General features: G+C 44.1%; 1 protein-coding gene and 1 long non-coding RNA gene across 4 annotated transcripts; one reads left to right on the top strand and one right to left on the bottom strand.

Annotated features, from left to right (window-relative positions):
• The first annotated feature begins 520 nt into the window (after positions 1 to 520).
• Positions 521 to 10,652, top strand: LOC119714308 (uncharacterized). 3 transcript variants are annotated; one of them, XR_005261412.2, is made up of 3 exons: positions 521 to 2,392; positions 5,577 to 5,703; positions 10,521 to 10,652. It is a non-coding gene; the product is annotated as an uncharacterized lncRNA (long non-coding RNA). The 3 variants fall into 3 exon arrangements; XR_005261414.2 differs by having other exon boundaries at positions 5,577 to 5,700; positions 10,521 to 10,650; XR_011805600.1 differs by lacking the exon at positions 10,521 to 10,652 and adding an exon at positions 5,814 to 6,505.
• Positions 7,072 to 14,523, bottom strand: LOC113841028 (ATP synthase subunit alpha, mitochondrial). Its single transcript, XM_027447752.2, has 12 exons — positions 14,366 to 14,523; positions 13,302 to 13,380; positions 12,064 to 12,233; positions 11,115 to 11,288; positions 10,875 to 11,041; positions 10,586 to 10,734; positions 9,524 to 9,675; positions 9,164 to 9,388; positions 8,950 to 9,057; positions 8,274 to 8,418; positions 7,927 to 8,077; positions 7,072 to 7,281 (listed from the first exon to the last, which is right to left on the bottom strand). Exons 1-12 carry the CDS (start codon positions 14,423 to 14,425, stop codon positions 7,200 to 7,202), a joined length of 1,662 nt encoding a protein of 553 aa, XP_027303553.1. The 5' UTR covers positions 14,426 to 14,523; the 3' UTR covers positions 7,072 to 7,199.
• Between the last annotated feature and the right edge of the window lie 2,803 nt (positions 14,524 to 17,326).

Below are 17,326 nucleotides of genomic sequence, written 5' to 3'. Positions count from 1 at the left end.
CATATGCTGCAGGAAGCAGCTGCTGCTGGCTTAGGCGGAGCTGCAGGCTATGATGACAGACTGCGAAAACACGAAGGGGAGATTATGGACCTTTAAATAAGAAAAGAAAACCGTGCAGGTGCTGTCACTGAAGCTACTATTGAGGCAGAACTATTTCAATGAGGACAGAGTTAATTTCAGTTAGGACAGAGTTAATTTTCCTCCTAGTAGCTGGTAGGGTGCTATGCTTTGGATTAGGATGAGAAGAGTGCTGATAACACGCTGATGTTTTAATTGTTGCAGAGCAGTGCTTACACCAAGCCAAGGACTTTTCAGCTTCTCGCTCTGTCCAGCCAACGGGCAGGCTGGGGGTGCAGCAAGAGCTGGGAGGGGACAGATCAAGGACAGGTGACCCAAACTAGCCAAAGGGGTATTCCATACCATCTGACGTCGTGCTAAACAAAATATAGGGGTGGCCAGCCGGGGGAGGAGGGCTGGACTGCTTGGGGTTTGGCTGGGCATCGGTCAGCGGGTGGTGAGTGTTAGGAATGTTATAACAATTCCTGTCCATAAAGAACAGTCCTGTCTGCCTCTGGGTCCTGCACTGGCAATTTAATTCTTGAACCACAGATGCAGTGTGTCCCAGTCTCCCCCTCATTCTAGTCAATTTATCAAGTCTTCAGAAAATACTCCTCAAATTTATGAACCCGTTTGCTTTTGTTATTCCGAACTTCTATTTCTAACAGTTACAGCCTTTTTTTTGTCTTCTTTGAGATTAACTTAACACTGCTATAGGTGTGACTGTCCCTGTGAATGGCTGGTGAGGAATGTTTTAATAAGAAAGCTGTTTGTGTTTGTATGAAGTCTTTGATGACTGGGGGTTTCAGAACAACTGATAACAACTAGTGACTGTTATGGGATACTATGCAGGCCTCTGATATCTGGCCAGGTGGCCAAGAGATTAAGAAGAAGAAAAAAGAAGCTGAAGGACGGCTAGGAGAAAAGACCTGCAGGGGATGCTGTGTAAACTTGACACGGTGCCAAGGAGTACAAAGGGGAAGGACAAGAAAAAAAACTTGGAGAGGAAGACTACGAGCCTTCAGCATGAAAGACCCCTAGAGACCCCCAGAGGGACCACCGGAGACTGATGCGCATGCTCCAGTAGGAGGGACTGGACCCCGGAAGCTAATTATAATAACCTATTTTTTTTAGAAGTAGTAATGAATATGTATTAGTCTAGGAGCATAAAACTCAGCTACTTGATGTAACTGACGAAGACAAGAGTCGTAAGTGTTTGCGGATACCGTTTGGTTGGGATCCGGACGAAGACGACGGAGTCGTTAGTGTTTCCGGATACCGTTCGGTTGGGTAAAGGTGCGGTTGCCAGTGTTTGTGTGTGAGAGTGTAACTGAGACTTCTAAAGTCAGCGTGGAGGTCTTTTTGTTTTCTCACCGGTTCTAATCTCCTGTGGGGGGGCTTGGCCGGTGAAGGGAGTGATTCTATAGAAGTGGTTCCTATAGAATTCAGGGATACGTGGGTGGGTGATAGGTCCTAAACCCCCTGCAAGACACTCTCACTGGGGGCAACCAAGGGCTGTGGGAATTGCCACAAGTAAAATTACCAGATGGGTCAGATAAAATCGAAGACCAAGGACCAGGAAGGGAGCAAATTACCAGATATACCACCAGAAAGTCCATTATGAATAATGATTAGAAATTGGAACAATAGGGGCCCCAGAAAATTAAACAGTAAATTAAAAATGATCCAGTATTATATGATAGAATGACCAAAAGAACCCTTAAGACCCCATGTATTTTGATCCACGGAGGACGGAGTCTGTCAGGCTTTGAACATTAATAGTAGAATACCTGTGGATCCGGAAAAGAGCAAGCTGAAACATTGGAATTAGAAATTAGAGAGCAATTGATTAAGAATGAATATGTGCTACATTTGTGCCTGTGCTGCACTTATACCACCAGATAACAGGAGCCTCTCGGACCCCGAGAACCAGATCAAAAACAACCTCATGGTTCGGACTTTAATCAAGGGGTCTGAGATAAGGAGGACTGTTCACAAAGGGACAGGTTATGCATATGTATAGGAATGTTCATGTATATGTAACTCTTTACTAAAGCAAGTTGCCACGTTAGGTGTACACGACTTTGGTGGGACTACCCGCCCCGTGCTGCACGGAACTGAGTAAACATACCTACTTTACAATCTTACTGATTGTGGAGTCAGCTTTCTGTGAGTCATTTTGGTGAGCCAGGCAGGAGACACTCTGCTCGGCTGCGGGATCGGCTGCGGCGCGGACACCCCTAGGTGCACCCTGAGTGTTTTGCTCGGAGGGGACTCCACTCTCAGCTGCTCACCGCAGGAGCAGGCAAAGATCTCCTGAAGCTGCAGACAAACGGTATGTTTTCGGCTGCTGGAAGGATACTAACTGGAGTGTTAATAATTGTATGTGTTTTTAAATGTCCAGGTATTTTGTGTTGAAAGTATTTGTGTAAGTGTAAGGGTTTAAAACAAAGTGTTACAAATCACTTCACGAGGAACAATACTTATTTGGTTGGTTATCATTCTAAATTATATTCCTGTGGTATGAATGAGATGTGCTAGAGGCCTCTGTGTGCGATTGTGCTGTGTGAGTGAGACGCAGCGTCGCTGCAAAGCGAGTGCAGAGTTCCGATCCGTGGTTCCGTACTCTCCACAACGGGAGTGGGCTGAGACAAATGAAGTGCGTGACAGACTGAAAAGAAGTGCTGTTTTATCCAAGTTTTGAGTGGTGATGCTTCCTGCAACATATGAGGCCCGAACAGGCTGAGGCCTGAACAGGCTGAGACCTGGACTCACTGAGACCCAGACTCGCTGAGACCTGAACAGGCCGAGAGCCTGGAGCGGCACCGGGAGACCCAAGGCACTACGGAGGGGACTACCGCTGGACGGAGAGAGCCCTGAGAGAGACACTGCAGAGCCACAGATGGCTCTGAGAGACACAGAGTAGACCTGACAGAAGCCGGAACACCTGAGAGACATTGAGAAACTCCATGCACCGACCCAGACAAAGGACTCGCGGGGAGACGCAGGACGTCCGAGATCGAGTTGCTACGGGAGACCAGAGGCGTCAGTGGACAACGGCAGCCGACCCTCACCGTGTGGCGAGTCGGCACAGAGCAGAGGGGCGGACATCAGGACCCTGCAGCCTGTCTGACGTAACCATGGAGGCAGCAGCGGCTGTGCTGCTTCACTCTAGCATTCTTTTTATAAAAGGTTTATCTTGCAATGCAAAAAAGACTATTCGTCCCCAGATCGGTGTTATAACTATTACTAATGACGACTTAGCTCTATTGCAGGGCAGGAGTGCAGAGACGCAGATTACACTGCCAAATGACCACCGGCAGGCTCTTTCACAAACAGCTTCTAAGGTTGCAGCTGGCACTGCCTGCAGCCGTATAGCAGACGTTACACTCTCTTTCCTAACTAGTAATCATGTGTCTCATCCATTTGTGGTGAATGGTCAGTGGCAAAAAGAAAAGGGGGAGAGTAAGGGGTGACAAAGACAGAAATGGTACCAGGAGGATGCCACTGACAGCACGGGTAATAGGAGTAGTATAAGTGACACAGGTGATGGTGCGGGGTGGCGGCGGGCGCTGCCGCGCTGCGGGGCACTCTGCCTGCTGCTCGCCCTCGCCTGACTGTGCACTGCTGCCGACGGTGCTAGAGCAAAATGTGAAGACTGCTCAGATGGCAATGATGAGTGCTTGTGTGAAGAAGACGTGTGCTGAATCTGACTTTGTGTGCAACAGTGGTCAGTGTGTGCCAAACAGATGGCAGTGTGATGGGGATCCAGACTGTGAAGATGGGTCTGATGAGAGTGCTGAGCTGTGTCATATGAGAACAGTGTCATGGAAATGTAATGGTGAAAAAGACTGTGACAGTGCAGAAGATGAAGAGAATTGTGGCAATGTGACTTGTAGTGCAGCAGAGTTCACATGCAGTAGTGGACAATGTATTTCCAAAAGCATTGTCTGCAACGGTCAAGGTGACTGCTCCGACCACTCGGATGAATCTTTGGAGCAGTGTGGCCGCCAGCCTGCACATCCGGTGAAGTGTTCTGTGAGTGAGGTGCAGTGCGGCTCAGGTGAATGTATCTATAAAAAGTGGTGATGTGACAGAGATCCTGATTGCAAGGATGGAAGTGATGAAATTAACTGCCCTTCTCAGACCTGCATGCCAGACCAGTTCAGGTGTGAAGATGGGAACTGTGTCCATGGGAGTAGGCAGTGCAGTGGTGCAAGAGACTGTCTGGATGGCACTGATGAAGCAAACTGTAACAATGTTATTCAGTGCTCTGGACCTGGCAAATTCAAGTGCAGAAGTGGAGAATGCATAGATATCAATAAAGTGTGTAACCAGCAGAGAGACTGCAAAGACTGGGGTGATGAGCCCCTGAAGGAATGCAACATAAATGAATGTGACTGTCCAGCTGGGAAACTGTGGAGATATTGATGAATGCCAAAACCCTGGTACCTGTAGTCAAATCTGTATCAACCTAAAAGGTGGCTACAAATGTGAATGTAGCCGTGGCTATCAGATGAATCCTGCTACAGGAACCTGTAAAGGGCCATAAGGCAAAGCAAATTACATAACCGTTGCTTTACTTGTCAGAAGATAAAAAAGAAAGTGTTTCAACAAGCAGCCACGGGAGGGAAGAATCACTGAACCCTCGATGTGAGGGACTGTACCTTGTTTTACTGACTACTGAAACAGCTGTGAGAACCGCAGAAAGGGACCCACGCATCCAGAATAAAAGGACCAGTAACTACTGAAACTTGGAGGGTTGAGTCTGCTCCTGGGAAACTGAAACTCAAGCTAAGGAAGAACTAATGTTCTGGCAAAGAGGCTCTGCATGAATTAAGGATGCCAAATAAAGGGGACAAGCCTGAAGGGAGGAAAGGGAGAAGGCAAGACCGGGGCAGGACCCTCCACTGCAGTGTGTATGGTCTACCGAGGGAGGCAACCCCTATGGGTATTGACTGCCGAGTGAGATGGCCTCGACCGGACTTCTCCCACACTAAGGTCATGTTGTCCTGAGAAAATAACATAAGAACCCTTTTTTAAACCTATATAAAATTGTGATTCATTTTCCAGGAGCTGGATCACCCTGACAGGCCAAACAGTAACACAAGCCTGAATCGACCCTGAAAGCGGGCCCAACCCCTTGATTGAAGGCATTTGCCTATTATGATCCAGCTACATGGGCAGAAGACAGATCCTGGGGCTATAGGACCCCAGTATATATGCTTAATAGAATAATTAGGTTGCTAGCTGTATTATAAATAGTTATAAATAAAACCGGAGATGCACTTGGATTAATTGCAAAGCAAAATACCAAGATGAGAACTGCTTTGTATCAAAATCGCTTAGCTTTGGATTATTTACTAGCACAAGGAGAAGTCTGTGGAAAATTTAGCTTTAGTAATTGCTGTTTAAAGATTGATGAAAAGGGTGTTTCTTCCTCGTAGCTGGTAGAATGTTATGTTCTGGTTTAGGATGAGAAGAATGCTAATAATATGCTGATGTTTTAATTGTTACAGAGCAGTGCTTACACCAAGCCAAGGATGTTTCAGCTTCTCATTGTCCTGCCAGCGGGCAGGCTGGGGGTGCAAGGCTGGAAGGAGGTCCGGACTACTCCGCGTTAGGCTTGGCATCAGTCAGCAGGTGGTGAGCAATTGCATTGTGCATCACTTGTTTCGTACACATTATTACTAGTAGTACTATTATCATCACTGTTGTCATTATTATTATTTTCTTGTTTTTATCTCAACTCACAGGCTTCACTTTCCCATTTCCCTCTCCCATCGCAGAGAAGGAGGGGGGGAAGGTGAGCGAGGGGCTGTGTGTTGTTTAGCTGCCCACTGGGTTAAACCACAACAGAAAGAAAAGCTGTAAATGAACTTGTAAAGGAAATTAGAAAATTGGCCCACGTCCCAGCACAAACCTGGAAGGATATGGAATAGGATTTATTTTCATGGCTGCCTAGTGGACCATGGGTTAAGAGTGTTATTGCTATTGTTACGTGGTGTAATGATGTTATTGTTTATACCTTGTATGATACCTTGCCTTACGTTATTAATAGACTGGGTTATAAATAGTACATTGGTAATGACTTCATTAAAAAAGGAAGGGGATATGTCAATTATGATGCTTAAGGATTGGACCCTCCAAGAACGGACTGATGAAATCCAGTTATTAACAACAGAAGAGACACAAATTGGGGATATTAAAAGATAAGGGATTGTTAGGAATGTTTTAACAATTTGTGTCAATAAAGAACAGTCCACTTGCTTCCCGCTTCCCAACTGATCCATTAACAAATGTCAGCAGAGCTAAATCATGCTTGAAGCCAAGGATGAAGCCAAACTTTTCCATTTCAGTTACATGCTCTAACACTGGGACCTTGTACCTCACATCATCTCCATTTAGTGTACGAAGGAGAGAGTCAGGAATGGAACAGATGCTTTGATATTCAATCTTCCTACAAACCAGTTGTGACTGAAGCTTATTGACAGAACTACAGCAAACCACAGAGGAAGGTAGTATTTAAATCCCTCACAGTTAATGTAACAGCTAAATGTGCAAGTGTCCTGAGACACAGGGACAATCAGTTCTGAAAGAATACATCTTCTGAAAGCCAGGCACCAGGAGCATGACTTAGCAGTTCTAAGAAATAGTCTGTCACAGTATTAGACTGTGAGAGGATAAGAATACTGTGAGGTATTAACTACCACCCATGCCAAGACAGCTTGACAACTTCCACAGGTGTATGCCTTCCTGTGACATCAGCTGACTAGCAAAAACAATGAAAGCAACAAGAGCAACCTTCAGTTGTCATGATAGGAACTGCAGTCAGCCACAAAATCCCACCACTACCCCTCCCAGGTTTTATACAGGCGGTTTGATCTACTCAACAGTCAAACGTACCCTGTTTTTTCAGAGTTCCTTTAGCAAGCATTTGTCCAGGGAAGTTGTGCACATGTGTAGTTAAAGTAGCTAGCCAAAAGGACAGTAATTGAGAACAGAATATCCAAGTCTTTTTACATGGAAACTTTTATTCTCAGTGAGATCTGTACATTCAAGTCTCGCATACTTTGAAGTCTTCAATGGAGCTGGAGCACGTGAGCACAAAAAACACCTCATCTGTTTGAATGGTTAAGAGTTTATGCCTCAAAAGTAGCCAGGAAATTTGTGACTATTTCCTTCAACCTCACTTCTGTCTGGTCAGAGATCTTCCCTTCGGTCCTGTTGAAGGAGAGTTCAATTAAGCTTCTGACACAGAAATGAATGTACAGTTAATTCCCAAGTAAAAAAAAAAACAAAACAAACAACATACATACACTTTAGTAACACAACATCCCTTCTCCTCAAGAAGAGTTAGTCCTGTTAAGAACTAAGGTTTATCAACAAATACTCTCAGAACAGAGCCTTGCTGAATTGGGTACAGCTACGCCACAGAGGTGGAATGCACAGATCTGACTCAGGACAAAGCAAGCTAGAACCAGGTCACAGGACAAGACCATGAAAATACTCAAATCCCAACAGTCAGCTCAGTAACAAGGCAGCAAGCAGCACTTCGTCTACAGTAGTCTAATAACTCAGCTATCAAAATCATGCCAGCTCACTGCTTGAACTGATTTCAATTTCTGATTACAGGACAAGCATGCAAATAGGTTCATTTTAAGCATCAGCTGGATTTCTTGAGTAAAAACTGCAGACAAGATGCTGAGCTCTGGATAACAGCACAAGGACAGCAAGCAGGCTGATTTAACCTCCAGTCAGAGGCAGCAGAAGGCCTAATGTTCAAGGATACACTAGCTTCACAGTTCAGTGACCTTTATCTGTGCTCCAGCTCTCACCCCTGGGATGAGCTAAGATGAATTATTATACCTGATCGTGGAGAGGAGGGTCTGGTGCTGGCTCAGTACATGAGCTAGGAAAGCACTCTCAAATTTAGTGATTTTGCTGGGCTCCAGCTTGTCCAAGTGACCTCTTACACCAGCATAGATAACTGCAACCTGTTCCTCAATAGCCATGGGAACTGCATGAAAGAAAACATTCATACTATTAGCAACTCTTGTGTCAGGATACATCAGTATCAGTCTCTCTGAAGATCAGCTGTATTTATGCAAGTCAAGCCTGCATTTACAATACCCAAAGGATATCTTCATGCTGCCACAAAGACCAACGCAACAGACTAAGAGGGAATGCAGGCACATTATACCCAAGACACTCACCGTACTGTCCTTGTTTAAGGAGCTCTGTCAGACGCACACCACGATTCAGCAACTGCTGTGTGGCAGCATCCAAATCAGACCCAAACTGAGCGAAGGCAGCTACTTCACGGTACTGAGCCAATTCCAGCTTCATGGTACCTGCCACCTACAATAACAGGTGAGGTCACACTGAGTTTCCCTAGTTTTTAAATGAATCTAGTTGTCTGTGGGTCATCTTCAGCTGACAGTTGTCACAAGTCAGCTAAATAGGTGATTAATCATATTTCTAAGAAATCCCACACTGTCTGGCCATAACTTGTTATTCCTCCCTGAAAGTATCACAATTGATACATCTAACTTGTATCTGGATTAAAAAGTGTAGCATTAAGAGAGCATTCTCTGTGTCCAACTACATCAGCATAATTAAACTGACTATTTTTGACTGGTTTTGACTAGTCAAACATCTCTACACAGATACTCTTCCCTCCAGTCCCCATGCCCTGCTTCCTGCCAGCATGTGATAGAAATACCACAGATCACACAAGTTTGTTCTTTGAGAATTTTCTGAAGTTATTTCATAATACCAAGGAATTCAGAACTTAATTCCCTTTGTATTCATGACTCTGTAAAGAGTGAAATGGGTTGGATAGCTTGAACACTACTCATGTGATGACAGAAGCTATCATTCCATGCTTACTTGCTTCATAGCCCTGGTCTGAGCAGCAGAACCCACACGGGACACAGACAGACCAACGTTGATAGCTGGACGGATACCTTTGTAGAACAGCTCGGTTTCCAAGAAGATCTACAGGAGAGATTTGTTTTATTATCCTGGTTAGAAGCTCAGAAGCCTCCTTCAGACATGCCAGTACATCTGTGTAACTTACCGGCAGACAAAGAGTAAGCCCTACCTGTCCATCAGTGATAGAGATGACATTAGTTGGAATGTAAGCAGACACATCACCAGCCTGAGTTTCAATGACAGGCAGGGCAGTCAGAGAGCCACCTCCAAAGGAATCATTCATTTTGGCTGCTCTCTCCAGCAGGCGGGAGTGCAGGTAGAACACATCACCTGGGTAGGCTTCACGACCAGGTGGACGGCGCAGCAGCAGAGACATTTGACGGTAGGCAACAGCCTATGCAGAAGCATAAAGAAAGCTCTCAGATTTCAGTAGATCATTTAAAATTTGGATTTTTTTAAGCCTAAGGTGATCTTACAGCTATAAGCATCAATGCTCAACTACGAGGCCTATAAAGCAATGTTTCCTGACCTGCTTGGATAAGTCATCATAGATGATCAATGCATGCTTTCCGCTGTCTCTGAAGTATTCCCCCATGGAGCAGCCTGAATAGGGAGCCAGATACTGAAGGGGTGCAGCATCAGATGCTGTGGCAGACACCACAATAGTGTACTTCATGGCATCTGGAAAGAATTTGAGAGACTTGTCACCTTAAGTACATTACCTTATCATGCCAGTAATCAGCAAATGCAACACGTATACCAAGTGCTAGTTGCTGAAGTAAACACAGGCAGTATCACTAGTTACAGGAAAGAACAACAGATATTAACCTATCATTTAGCTTGACTAACTCAGGAAATTTCAAGAACAAGTTTATAGCAGCTATTGTCTAACACTCACAGATTATTTTTCATTTAAAGTAAGGCTTAAGCTTTGACTAAGACACCCTTGGGCTCTAGAGGAGAGGGATCTGGAAGTCTGATTTCTTAGCTTTTACAAGAAGACACTACACTGCTTCACAGTCAAAAACAAATTGCCACTAAAATACCTTTTTTCCCCTACTGGGTATGATTCTGCTTGACCAGCAGGTAAGAGGTAAGGTGCTTAATTTCTTCTAAGCTCTGTTATATATGCAGCTTTTTTGTCAGACAAAAAACTGTTTCTGAAGTTTCTATCACATAATGGATTATGTTTGGGCAGTAAAGTCTCTTCACCAAACTTTAAATTGTCATTCACACTGACTTGTGCACAAATGAAGCAAACGCTAAGTCCATAAAAATACTTGTGGGCCACAGTTTATAATCAGGCCTGCCTGACTGTCAAGAGGAAACTCCCCCAACTCTGATGAAAAAAACATGAAGGATAATGTTTTTAGAAGCAATTCAACAGTTTCAGGGCATCATACTACTTTTCTAATCCAATGAAGTAAAAGTGTCCCATCCCTGAAAATGGCTGTAAAAACTTGTCCAGAAAAACAAGTAGTTTTTTCATCTATTAAGAAAATAATTTTGTCTGTACTTTCAATTAGGAGATTTCATAACATTATAAGAACAGGATGCCCTCATTTGCCAGGCTGATGACTGAGATCTGTACCTGCATCTGTGAGCCTCTTCACCAGCTGCGCAACAGTAGATCTCTTCTGACCAATGGCAACGTAGATACAGTACAGCTTCTTTTTCTCATCTGTTCCATCATTAAATCGTTTCTGGTTGATTATCGTGTCAATTGCAATTGATGTTTTCCTGTACAACACACAGTTTGGTTAAGTTAAGCTACCCATTGTCCTCCCAACCTCCACCCAGCTGCATTCAGGTTCATGCAGTAGAGCACGCTGCATTCAAGTCTATTTATAGAAACATTTTTCTTTGGGCATTTAACTTACCCAGTCTGCCTGTCACCAATGATCAGCTCACGCTGTCCACGGCCAATTGGCACCAAACTGTCCACAGCCTTAATACCAGTCTGCATAGGTTCCCGCACAGAGATTCTGGGAATGATGCCAGGGGCCTTTAAGCCAACTCTTCTACGTGTCTTAGATGTAATAGGACCCTTAAAAGAGAAAAAAACCCTGTTGCAGTCTGCATCACACAGGAGAAAGCTTAATGCTTAGCATTACACTGACCTTCCCATCAATGGGATTGCCTAGCGCATCTACTACACGGCCCAGCAGCTCTTCCCCAACAGGAACATCCACAATGGCACCAGTCCTCTTCACGACATCCCCTTCCTTGATCAATCTGTCATTACCAAACACGACAACACCAACATTGTCGGGCTCCAAGTTCAAGGACATTCCCTATGACAAAGATCATGCTAACATGAGAAAAGTGATACCAATATCTATGGTAAATTTTTGATGCTTTAATATTGATGCAATTAGTCTCCAGCATGAAATATGGGACACCATCAACAATTATCAATGTTCTGCTTACATCAAAATCCTAGAATATCCTGAGCTCGAAGGGACCCACAAGGATCGAGTCCAACGCACTTATCTTCTCCCATACTGGTGACAGAACCTGCCTAAGCCTTCAGTTTACTACATAATTATACTTGCAGCAATCATTCCTCTCCCAAATAAAACCAGAAAGGATAAGTAGGCTTCAAATACATTTCTCTTACCAAGGAATTAACAATGGAACTGGCTTATCTGCCTCAGGCAAGCCAGAGCATTAACAATGCTGGAAGAGATGCTGCAGTTGTCTCAAGGAACAGTCAGCTTTTTAACTCTAGTCTACCCTTAGGACTAGCAGAATCACAGAAGCCTCCCTAAAACCAAAGAAAATAAAATCCTGTGCCAAATTAGCTCTTTACACTTCCTAGAGGAAAGTAAATAAAGCTCAAGTGTTGGCCAAGAACAAGATAATGATACCAAAAGCAAAGTATTACAAATTCAAAGAATATTTGCTTTCTGTAGTATTTGACTAGTAGTCAACTAGTTACTACACATAAACATTACAATGAAGTCTGTAAAGTCTCCATATGGTAAGTCCATACACAGTCTCAGATTCTCCTTTAAAAAGTCATCTGTTCATTTCAATGATAAATGAACTGCTTTAGTGAAAGCTCACCTTCAGCCCAGAAGAAAACTCAACCATTTCTTCTGCTTGGACATTTCTTAGGCCATACACACGGGCAATACCATCACCAATTGAGAGCACGCGGCCAGTCTCCTCAAGTTCAGCAGAGGTATCAGCTCCCAAAATACGTTCCTCAAGAATAGAGGATACTTCAACAGTGCCTAAAAGATATTTCAAACCAGACTTAGCAAATTAAGGCTTACTGAATTTATACTGTGCCTATCTTTAATTCACAAGCCAAGATACCCTCTTCCAGGTATACCATAAGTTCTAGCAGGGAATGTTTTTCCTTACATATGCTGCAGAAGGTAAGTAACAGTTTCTGTGCTTGCAGCTACTAAAAGCAGTTTCAGCTCATCACTGAACCAACATCAATCAAAACACTGACGGCTGTTTAGTTTTGTCATTGATTTCCTTCATTATGTCCTACACTGTTAGCAATCCCTCCGTCTGGAGGGCCATTAGACTTCACTCAGAAAGCACAGACATTCCCTCTCTGCAGGCAGTGCATTTACCTAGACTAGACCCATGAAAACATCAACTCATTTGTAACCCAGCGTATTCTAAAGGCACTTAATATGTTCACAGAACAAACTGCTCAATATAAGCTATAACCATGTATTTTCTATCTTCCTCCAAATTGGCAGTATGCCTCCAACAACTTTTTATTTCCTCAGGTAGGAAACAGTAAGCAACATAGTGAAACTTATTTCCTAGTAATACCTTTACTTAGCTTAAACCACATCAAAAATCATACACCAACTGCTACCAAAGCACAGCTATGCAGTGCTGCTGCCTTCTTAAGATGATAGCAGCACATGAGTTATCATAATTAAGGACACAAGGTCAAACTCAAGCAGGCAAGAGAAAGCCATCCTTTCCCTAATGTTGCCAACAAGCAGACAGGAAATTGGATTTGAGTAATTTTTCAGATAATTCTGTAGGACTGAAAGACTGAATTGGATATTTGGGAGGCAAATAAGCTGAGTAAGCCAGCTGACGTGACCACTCCATTGGTTTGGACATGCTTTGAACAATTATTAAAGTTAAGTCTGACAGACACAACCGCGTAACTAACATTTCACTTCCCAACACTAGCAATACATAAGCATCCTCAAATGTTTTGTCAGCTGACACATGCACCTCACACTTCAAGTTCAAATTACCTTGCCTGACTGATCAAGGTCTTAAGCAGTACTCCTATAATAAAGGCCTTTTTTCTGACTCACCGGTTTTCTGGAAACATGTTTTAGAAGCATGAATGTTTCTTGTAGCAACAACTGCTGCACCCAGGGTGTTTCTGGAAACCTAAAATAAGTAATTGTTTCAATAAGCACAGCCTCTTTGATCACACAAAATATTTTAAAGAGAAACTACATTAAATATATAGCCTCATACTGAGAAATTTTAACATCTCCATTTTGAATTGAACATCAAAGCTCTGTATTCACAGTTACAAAACTGAATCCAACATGAATAAACAACCACAAATACTAAGAGACTGCAGTAAATCACTTGCTGCATTTTTTTGCATAGCCCTTGTGTTACAGTCACCACCACAGCATTGCAGCAGCTCCCCCTCTCATCTGCCACCATTCCCCACAGCATCAAGAGGTCAGTGAAGACCTCGTGCATCTGCACAAGGGGAAAAAATAAGGTTATGTCTTCTGAGGACTGACCTTTCCTAGTAAAGTCTAAGGGCAACATTTATGAAGCACGGCTAAAATATATATGATTACACAAAAAAAAAAAAAAAAAAAAAAAAAAAAAGTTATGATAATGGATGTATTAAACAGCTGTTATATACCCTGAAGCTCACAGTGCAGTTCCACAGCAGTATTAACACAGTTTCTCTGAAATCCCATGAAGGCCTCTGCATTCACCTCCACAAGGGACACAGGCTGGAGAGGGACCCTGACAACTCCGTGCACCCTTCGTGGTGCCCCCCAGCAGGGCTACACACCGCAAACCCCACAGCCCCAACAGCACGCAGCCACTTCCCCCCCCCCCCCCCAGGCCAATTTTCACCTTCAGCGAAGGGCACGGCGCCCCCTACCCCCCGTCCCCATTCCCCAAAACAACATATCCCCAGCAGGGCCCGGTCCCCTGGGTGCTGAGGCGATCCCCCCTCACCCCCACCCCATACCAGACCCCCAGGGGCCGCATGCTGACCCCCAGCCGAGCTGAGGAGGCCGCGGCCGCTCAATATCACCGCGGCCCCCAAGATGGCGGCAGCCGCCTTTCCCTCAGCCCTCCTCAGGCGCCCACTGGGCGGAGGAGAAAGCAAACTCACCAGGCTAGCATACCGCAGCAAGGAGTGGACGACGGTAGCAGCCAGACGAGTTGAGAGCATGGTGGTAGCGCCTGAAGCAGACAGGATGAAGCTACCAATCCCACTCTATCTCCACAAAATGGCGGCGCCGCGCTCCGCCCCGATGGGTGGTGAGGCCACACCTGGGGTGGAGAGAGGGCTCGGAGCACGCCTCCGGCTACTCAGCCTTTCTTGTGCGTGCTTGACAACTTAAAGCGAGACATATTCTTCAAAAGGAATGGAAAATGGATTGTTTGTTACCTTTCCTGATTGTACATGTGTATAGGCATACTTGCGTTTAGTATGTAAAGCAATGTTCTGTATATTTAGAATGTTTGATGTTTGTGTGTGCGTGTTAGTGGAGCATAGACTCCCCGCACACCCAGCGCTGTTTATTTGCCTTTTATACCTTTTAGAAATATTTACTTTATAAATATTACAAAATTCAGATTGAATTCAGACCTCATTTATAACACGTACAATCAGGAAAGGTAACAATCCTTTAAGTTCCATGACTTCTTAAACTCGAGTACGCATATACATATGTAAAATCAGAAAAGGTAACAAACAATCCTCTAAGTTCCATAACTTAACAGTCTCCATTTTCCATTCCCTTTTCTTGATTATATACAAGTCTCTATTTTCCATTCCTTTTGAACAATATGTCTCGCTTTAAGTTGTCAAGCAACTGTCCTTCTTTAGGGACAGTGTTAATTACAGTCCCTGTCTCCCTTCCTGGAGTGACTGCTGCTGCCACTGGTTCAATATTAGGATTATAGGGAACATAATTTGGATCCTTCTCTGAAAAAGGAATCTTCTTGTTTACACATAAATTTAAAGCCTGAATTTTCATCAGACCCATATTTTGGCCAAAATACTGCTGTTTCCTTAATTGGTTCTTTTGTCCAGACTGATACACAATATTTAACCTTTTTACAATCTCCTCTAATTTTGGGATTATGTTTCCAATTTCTTATCATTCTTCAGGAAGAACTATTGGTAGGCACTCCCCCAGGGATATCTCCCTGTCCCCTGGAACTCATATTTCCCATTTTTCCTAGCCCTCGTCAGTATGTTGCTACAGAAATTTCCCTTCTACAGTGTACCACACACTAACATTCCAATTCTGGAAAATGGGGGTGTACTGCCAAGCACTTCCCCGTGCAAGGATTACCGTACACCAAATTTCCTTGGTGTAGTGCCAGCACTTCCCTGTGCGAGGGCTTACCATACACCAAATTTCCCAAGACTCTTCACACAGAGTCTCACCCGACCCCCAAGGCAATACTTAATATTTCTTACCTTGGTCTGTGCACAGAGTTACCGGATCGATTCTTAAAAACCTGGAGTGCCTACCTTCTTCCTTTCCCCACTACTTCACGGATCCTGCCTCTTTAACCAGTCTCGGGCCCTCTGTCAGCTTTCCGCAGAACCGCCACCGTCGATGCACAGGACCGCTGAAATCAGCGGGGCATGCCTTCCTGCTGCTGCGGCGGTGGAGCTCCCCAGTGGGTGACTGGCTTCCGGACGAGCCCCCAAATTGTGAGAAACACTCTGTACCCAATAACTTAGGCTCAGGCAAGGATCTCAGTGAAGTAGCAATTTATTCGCGATTGCAAGGGCGGGCGCCCCACAAGCAGGAGAGAGCACATCTACTAGTTCCAAAACACAGTTTATATGCTTTTTGATGACAGGACCCTCCCCTGTTTCCCCACTGAGTGGGTAATCCAGGTTCACAATCTATCTGATGCTTCACTAACAATGCATGGCCTTCAGTCGCCGGCCTGCTAAATTTCAATTTTCTTTTGACATTTTTACTGCTTGAAGTGGTAATGTTTCTTCACTTATCTGACTTGACTTGACACCGTGATTTTCACCTAATTGTCCTAAGGAGTCTGGTTGTCTGCATTTTGCAAGGTCGCCTGCAAAGCTTTCTTATCGCTGTAAGCATATCTCAGTACCACATTCCTTCCTTCTAAACAATGTAACTGCAAAAACAACATTTATATTCCCACAGGTGCATATTGGCACATTGGAAGGATATTGTTAGAAATGGGGACACAGAAAGCAAGAGACTTTCAATAAGTATTGCAATCGATGGTGGCCACTATATAAGCTGAATGGCCACTTTATGGATCAGTCAACTACAACACTATCTTGTAATTAATGTTGTTTTTCAGGAGAGAAGGAAAATAGGATGAAATGTTGTACACAGCATCTTAGAGGGAAAAGGTATGGAATTAAGTTGGCCCCTGACTGAGCCTTTGGTGTTGGCATTGTTATAAATGGCTCAGTCCCAAAATAGGATTATAATCAAAGTTTACAATTTATTAAAGGAATAGAGGTAAGCAAACAGCGCTGGGTGCGTTGGGAGTCTCCGCTCCACCTAGACGCACACCCGTTACATCAAGATGCTGATTTTTTTATGCTCCTAGGCTAATACATATTCATTACTACTTCTAAAAAAAACAGGGTTATTATAATTAGTTCTGGAATCTGAACCCTCCTACTGGAGCATGCGTATCAGTCTCTGGTGGTCCCTCTGGGGGTCTCTGGGGAGTCTCTCATGCTGAAGGCTCATAGTCTTCCTCTCAGGCTTTTTTTCTTGTCCTTCTTCTTTGTACTTCTTGGCTGCATGTCAAAAGCTTGCACAGTGTTCCCTGCAAGCTTTGTCTTTTAGCTGTCCTTCAGCTTTTCCCTTCTCCTTAATCTCCTGGCCAGATATCAGGGGTTTGCATAGTGTCCCATGCAAAAGTCATAATACTTAGCAGTTGTTCTGAAACCCCCAGATATCAGAGACTTCATGGAAAAAACCTACGAATACATTTTCCTTCAAGCTCTCTATTGACACGAATTGTTAAAACATTTCTCACACTCAGGGACCTGGATGCACTTGGTGGGTAATGCAAAAGAATGGGGAGGTCTGGCATGTACCTCAAGGGG

The sequence above is a fragment of the Anas platyrhynchos genome, chromosome W (assembly GCF_047663525.1).
Source record: "Anas platyrhynchos isolate ZD024472 breed Pekin duck chromosome W, IASCAAS_PekinDuck_T2T, whole genome shotgun sequence".
In the NCBI taxonomy this organism is placed as follows: domain Eukaryota; kingdom Metazoa; phylum Chordata; class Aves; order Anseriformes; family Anatidae; genus Anas; species Anas platyrhynchos.
The sequence above is the reverse complement of the archived record's forward strand: the minus strand, read 5'-3'. Positions and strand labels throughout refer to the sequence as shown.